The 7,375-nt window shown below is 41.0% G+C and overlaps 1 protein-coding gene across 1 annotated transcript in view; it reads right to left on the bottom strand.

Moving 5' to 3' along the window:
• The window catches only part of LOC104157268 (ribosomal protein S6 kinase alpha-2-like), a gene marked incomplete at both ends in the record, with an annotated part of 80,537 nt that extends 73,533 nt beyond the window's left edge, over nt 1-7,004 (bottom strand). The window contains 3 exons of the mRNA XM_009694550.1: nt 640-756; nt 2,786-2,799; nt 6,885-7,004. Of these exons, the coding sequence (XP_009692852.1) occupies nt 640-756; nt 2,786-2,799; nt 6,885-7,004 (251 nt within the window). The remainder of the gene's footprint in view (nt 1-639; nt 757-2,785; nt 2,800-6,884) is intronic.
• Between the last annotated feature and the right edge of the window lie 371 nt (nt 7,005-7,375).

Raw genomic sequence — 7,375 nt, 5'->3', positions numbered from 1 at the left:
CTGAAGAAGAATTGTCTTGGGGATTAAGAAAAGCCTTGAACTTAAGATAAAAATGTTCTTTCTTCACAAATTAGCTTGTGGTCATACAGGTAGGTGTGCGTGGTGTCCCCCCCCCCCCCTGCTCTCTTTTTTTTACGATGATTGCTCCCTTCAGCACCGGGGTTTGGCCCCAGAATCCTCTCAGCAAAGCGTACGGGGCTCCAAGTATGAACTAAAGAGCAGTCTGGGGCTTTGAAATGTGCTTGAGATCCTATTTGCCCTCAGTGGGAACTGGGCAGCTAACTTCTTTAAGGCTTTGAACGTTCCTGTTTACATCCTCCAGCCAAGCAGCAGTGGCACTCACCTCCCTGGTGGGTAGGTCAGAAAGAGGGAGGGGGGTGTCTAATTTTATAAAGTGATGCTCACTAGTGCTCATTAGGCTAGGTTCAGAGCCATAATGCTACTTCCTAAATTGTTTTATACACAAGAATCCAGCTAAAAGACAAAAGCTTTATTAAAATGAAGGCACAAGGGGTTTGGGCTTGCTTTTCTGCCTTTACAAAATAATTTATGTACGGAAAATGTTACCAGTGTAAATGAACTCAAAGGACATGACATTTTCAATGTTGCTCTAGGCGATTAGATGGCATTAAAAATTACCTTTCCATATGAACCTTGTCCTAATACTTTCAGCAGCTCAAACTGAGAAGGATCTGCTTTTTCAAAACCTTCCTTCACATGATGACTGATGTCTATTTCCTTCACGATACCTTCTTCCTGCAAAGGAAACAACAACAAAAAAAAACCCCAAATCAGAGCTGTTATCCTAAGGAAACATACTGTTTATTAAAATCTCATGTTCCGTGATGCTACAATCACGTATGAAATTTTGAAAACAGAAACAAAGGCTTGTCCAAATATTCTGTGTGCCTGTTACTGGCTGGGGAAGGTAATGTCAGGACAACCAGGCCTGCTGCTTCTGTTTATTGAGCTTCAAAATATGACTACGTAAAGATAGAATAACACAAGCTGAAACACAAAAATACACTGCAGAGCTCGGTGTGCCCATCACAGACCTTGCTAGCAGAGTGGCATGTACTCAGATCTGTACTACAGAAGCTCCAGCATGCTTCTCTCCACGTACTTTCTCATTCTCCCTCAAAAGCATCGTTTAAATCCATCTTAAAAAGTTCCCTTAGTCTTAAGCAGCAATTCTTCTTATGAGCAGGCAATACAGAAAAGGCATTGCTAAAAGCAGCTTTCCCCATTTACCTCAAGGGATAGAAAGTTACTACTGGTAACCTTCTAAATAGAAAAAAAATTAACGATTTAGATGTGAAAATGAGGTGGTGGTGGGGAAAAGAACGACACGCTTTCTTGCTTTCAGACATTACCTTCAAATATTTAGATGTGAAAATGAGGTGGTGGTGGGAAAAAGAATGACACGCTTTCTTGCTTTCAGAAATTACCTTCAAACGCTTTGGATTTTTCTAGGTTCTTTTGTTAAAATATTTCCACTGTCAATAGATGCACGTTCCTCAAAGACACTGGTTGAACTAGAACTTTTATCTTGCAAGCTATGACATGTGGCATTTGTTTTAGTTGTTTGTTTTATGTTATTTCCACATGTTCCTCCAAAAAGAGAGTGACTGGGTCATGCGAGACCCGGAGGGACTGCACAGAGTTTGCAGCAACCCAGAAAGTCATTGAACTGAAAAGAAACCTGGAAGAAAGGATCTGCTCTTCAAGGACACAGTGGTGAGGAAAGACAACAGTTACATGCCTTTTTATTTCTGTGGTGCTTTAGACACTCATATTTGAGCTTTTTTTTTTTCTGTTCAAACTCCTTGTTCTAACTTCTCTACAACTAAAATGTGGATTTTGAGCACAAAACCTTTTGGTTTCAGTCTCCCTGGTCGAAGGGTATTACTCATTTAGGAATAGGTTTGAATATTTCTGCACCCAGTAGAAATAATTTTGAACCTCATAAACATTATTTTTACACGGAGTTTTCATGCAATTATCCTTTTTCCCTGAGAAAATATCTTGATAAAACCTGGAAATATAAGATTTGTTTCCCATTCTTAAAAATTAATGCAGAGAAAACAGAAATAACATCCTAAAATGAAAATGCATTTGCAAAAACATTTGGCAAAAACACATTCATTTCATAAACAAGAATAAATTTGATTCCCTTCTCCTCCAGAAAAATTGCTATCACTTTCTACCAGCTGTAATTCATCTGATGCATGGCTAGTGTTACCTGGATTGCTCGCTCTATGGTAGCGCCATCCCTCCTCTTCCCTACCCTGTCTCTTTACGCTCACGTGCTCTGGAACAGGGACTATACCCTCCTCTTGGTTTGGAAAGCTTCCCCTACTTTGTGCATGCTACCAGAATCACAGAAAATAATCATCATCTCACAGCAACATGTTTTTCTGATTCCAATTCCTCTAGTTTAAGGTTTACTTGAAAGGAAACGCTTGAAACCAACGACCAGTTTTCATAGAGAGATTTAAAGTTTGTCGAAGTACATAACTGCCAGGATCTCTCCTCTTGTTTTTCTGGCTTGAATTGCCAGAAAATGTAATGTAAATGAACGTGGTTTGGCCAAATGTTTTTGTGAATGCATTTTCATTTTAGGATGTTATTTCTTTGCAATATTAAAAATACTAATTTTTTTCAATTTTTTTCTAGGTGAGAGAAACAATAGCAAAGTGATATAAATTGGATACTCTCAAAGGCTCCGCCAAGTTCTGAAGTATTAAGCTTTCATATGGAGGGGATGCATCTTTAGGTAAACTGCCTGCAGCTGAGAGACTCACATATTGGTAAGAACATTATTTTGAGCTTAGCTCACCCTGCCACACTGCAACTTAGGTGAAGTATCTGGACTGCAGGGCTCACCAACCATCTTATTCAGTAGTTACTCACCAAGGCTGAAAATTACTCCCCATAGAGTCCTGAATCACCTCTACACCAGACCGTGTATGCTTGGGAGTTTGCTCTCCATTGAGCGCAGGCAGAGTTTGGGAGGACTGGCTTCAGTCTCTGTGTGTCGACACCCCCCTGACAACCATCGTATGATGAAAAAACTGCACGGGGCTTTCTCAAGCCGGTGCAGCTTGAGGGCACCTAGTCTCCATTTCACAATTTTGCCCATCTCTCTTTTGCACAGAAGCGCAGCAAGGACCGTCCGCTGCAACCAGGTGAAGCAGCATGTGGACCCGAATTTTGAAACATGTTCAGAAGACAAAGCTCTGCAAAAAAGAACCTAACCAGAGCTCTTCCTCAGATTTATTCTCCTCCGAGCTGACACCTTGCTCACAAAAAACGTGGATGAGATCTACCACAAACAGCAAAACCCTTTTTAATTCAGTCAGATTGTATTTCAGCCTGAACCACGGAGTCACTTCAGCTACATTTGCAAGTTTAAATGATGAGTGAGTTTCAATTTGTCCGTCCATATTAGTCATCCAAGTCACAGGCCTACAACCTTAAGCATATTTCCCATTCTATCATTAAATTTAATATAACCTCTTTAGGTTCATGAAATGTGTTCAATTACAGGAATGTATGGGAAGTATTAAAGTGATGATAATTCAGTTTGCTAGAAGAATGATTAAAAAATTCTAGCATTACCAGGGCATAATTAATTCATAACTTGCAATAAAAACAACACTTTAATTACTTGCATCTTTAATTAAAATCCCAGAAAAAAGGTTATTTAAAAAGAGTGGGACCAAATACAAGGCCTAGCAGTGTTTATCAGAGAAGCACAGATTTTAAAGACTGGAAAAAACCTGTTAGATTACATGACTTCATAGAAATATAAAAATATTGGTGAGAAGGGGCTTCTACGGGTCATCTAGTCCAACACTCCTGCCCAAAGTATCACTGACACTTGATCAGACCAGCTCATTTTTGTCCACTGTGGTTCACAGTTTCTCAAACAATGAGACTTGAGCCACTTCCTATGACAGATTATTCCCTTTCCATCTGCCCACAGTCATGTTGAAGCTCCCTGCTCCACGGGTCCTTAGGGGGAAGCAGGATATTTTTCTAGGAAAGCAGGATTTCCTGCGGTCTTCTCACTAGAAAGGGGGAGCAAAGCAGCCCTGAAGAAAAGCATGCCAGACAGCTCTTCTTTCACCGATCCTCACTACAGTGGCGTTACTTGTGACCTGTCCAAGAGGTAGATAGTATTTTAGCTGGTGTGACAAATCCACTTCCCACTGGAGCAAAAAGCCAAACTATCAGTACTTGAGACTGAAGAGAGACACAGCCCCTTCAAGGAAATATATGCTGATGTGTTTGCACACATGCATCCATTTGCCTTGCAAGTATTCCTATATTCTTATTACTTATTTTGCTGCATGAATTCTGGAATGACTTCTGTTTGTTTGCTTTACCTTACCGAAAAAAAACCCGCAAAGAACAAACAGTTTTACCAACAGGTTCCCTTTTATTCTTTCTTTCTTTGTATTTTCCCCTATCATTTATGTCTTTTGAAGTCTCCCTATATTAAACTAATATGGAACATGGCACAATTTTTCTCAGGTACTGCTGATCACAGTCAAACTCAAACTGTCAGGGCGCAAGCATTGTGGGCAGATCTCCCAACTATTTTTGCTCTGAGTTGCATCTTAGGGACTTCTCTAATATGGATTTTTTTTCCTCTGGTCCAGCAAGTACAGCATATCTGCATTAGCAATTTGCACAACAATAAAAAAACTGAGGCAAAGAGATTCACAATACAGACAAAGCCTGCACACTGAAGAATCTGTTTTGATAGAGAAGATTTCACTCTGGAAAAAACCACGAGCCAACCAAAAATGGTTTTGATCAGTGAAGTTGATGGAGTCAAAAACAAATGTTCCACAGTTTGGTCTTGCAACAGCTGCGCACAGCAGCCCAGGCTCTTGCTCCCTGCTGACTTGTCCCGACACTGCATTAGCGGGAATGCTTGACTTGATGAAGCTTAATCTTTTGTAAACTTCGCTAAATATTTATGTTTGCACAAAAAGCGTCATCCTGTGACAAAAGTGAGATGGATGTTCTTGGCAGCTTCAAGAAAGCACATGGTCGAGCAGTACAGACTAGGGGAGGGAGGACAATGAACTGGAATACATGACAAAAGAGGAATGGAGAGTGCTTCTGCGTGCTAATACAAAGAAAGACCTATTCAGGACCTGATTCTATATTGCATTATTCACTTAAAGGCTTCCCCCCAAGCCCCGCAAGTAGGCAGTAGTTTTGGACACAAAGTAACCCAGTATTTGAATGGAAAGGCCATTTTGATCTCCTTTCCTTTGGGATGCAGGAGAAGACAGCCTCTGTTCGTGCCATTTGACTGTGGATGGCACAGATACATCTGTTTTGGTGTTTCTGGGAGGCAGTTGCTCCCCGTAGCACTGATCTCAGCTCACTTCCAAGATTTCCTCATGCAGATCTTGGAGAAAGAGAGGCACTAATGCTTGGTGACTGCTGGAGAGCAACCACAGAAAACTCTTCCAACAGCAATAGTACTTCCCGACTCACTGTCGCATGTCTGAGTAGGATCGGGAAGCGTTAGGGTATAGACCTGGGAATGGGGTACAAAAAGTCACGCAAAAGGGCAGGCCTTCCTGGAAAGTAGCTCTTTTCTCTTCAGCTGTACAGCCTCTTATCTTGCCTGCTCCACAGCGTCTCAGCAGACATTGTGGAAAGAGTACCTCCTAGAAAACAGAGAGGTTTAACCCCTTTTGGAGTCCCATCTGGCTCCTCCCCAACAGGTTTCTGAGGGAGCGGAGCTAAGGTCATCCTCAAATCCAGAGACCACCTTAATTGTGCCCATATACTTCAACCACATGCAAAAACTTTCCTAAGACTTCCTGAAATGGTCTGAAATATCCGGAGAGGGGGTCATTCCAGAAGCAGCTACTTTTAGCGATGGACAATTTTATGGAACCATATCACATGGGAAAAATTTATGGTGCTAATGTAAGATCATTATTGTTTTGCAAAGTCAGGAAGACAGGATTCTTATTTTTATTCCTCGCCTGGTCATCTCCCCAGTTGGACAGGATCAGGACTGCCATGCAGGTATGGCTGTAAGGGGTAAGTGTCATTTTCCAATAAATGTGTGCAGTTGTGATATGCAAGTTCTCCAGTCTTCAGATCTATTGGGCTTGGGTGCTTTAGGGCCTGAGGCCAATGAAGAAGTGAATGAAAATATGGCAAGAGGAAATAAGAAATAATAGTAACTCTAAAGAGAATTTATTGAGAGAATTGTTATTTGTCTATAGCATATGCTCAAGGTACCGATTTTATTTTGTGACCAGTCTTACCATTTGGCAGATTACCACCTAATATAAACCCAAATCACAACTATTTAACTTCCAAGTATCAGTGGTAACACAACATTCCAAAATAATACGGTTCATTAGGAAAGTATGTTTGAAACTCTGATAGGGGAACAGTTAGGACAGGATATGTCTGACAAAGATGAGGCCAGGTTTCCACCTCCGTTTCACAGGTTCTAATCTGGCTCAACCCATAGGAGAGTAATTTTTGTCGAGACGTAAGAGGCTATTCAAATGCTGCCTAGTACAGGGAATGAATTGCTGGCCTGTGTTCAGCTCTTTGGGGACAAGTATCCACACTAAAAAAAAAAGCATAGGAGAACTTTCATTAGCTTCTTCCCAAGCCAGTCTCCAGTAGCTAGAGTGAAATTTGAAAAAGAAATCTTTCCTTTTAAATGGTTCTGGCTTCTGTTGTGGTCTGGAAAAAGTAAACTGAGCAATAATACCATAAACGGGTCTGGTGGTTTTGTTCTCTACTGTCAAATTACCATTGGCTTTAGCAGCAATGAATGGGACTTATGGAGCCCTTAGAGAAGCACGTGGAACTCACAGGGAATTCACTGGATGTTGTGCCAGGTCTGTATTTGGCTTTCAAGCGTAAGGTCATCCACCTTCTCAAAAGGTCATATAGAGATAGAGAACATGCAATAATTTTTAGAGGTTGGGATTTCTTTCCTAGACCTTTCACAAATGTGAATAGAAAGTGTTATCTTGCATATGGAATTCCACCAAACAGGTCAAAACTTAGTGGAAAACAAAAACCTTAGAGCAATTTGTGTGGAGTGCCATGCTATCAGTCCCTGTTAAATTCAGCAGACCCTTTTCCAAAGAGAACACCTATTACAGTCTCTTTAGCACTTCTCTCCAGCTCCAGTTTTTAATACCACATTTTTAGTTTCTTCTCCCTAACGCATGTCTCTACAGTTGAGGTTCTGCTGAAATCAAACAAATTAAACGTGAAGAGAGGAATCACAGAGAGCAAAGGCAGCAAATACAATCTGCTGGATATATACTGGTGACGTCCGTGAGTTGGAGGTTTGAGTATTTGGGAG

The sequence above is a fragment of the Cariama cristata genome, unplaced genomic scaffold, assembly GCF_000690535.1.
Source record: "Cariama cristata isolate BGI_N322 unplaced genomic scaffold, ASM69053v1 scaffold5802, whole genome shotgun sequence".
NCBI classification, from domain to species: domain Eukaryota; kingdom Metazoa; phylum Chordata; class Aves; order Cariamiformes; family Cariamidae; genus Cariama; species Cariama cristata.
Note: the sequence above shows the minus strand (reverse complement) of the source record. Positions and strands in the feature narration are given on the sequence as shown.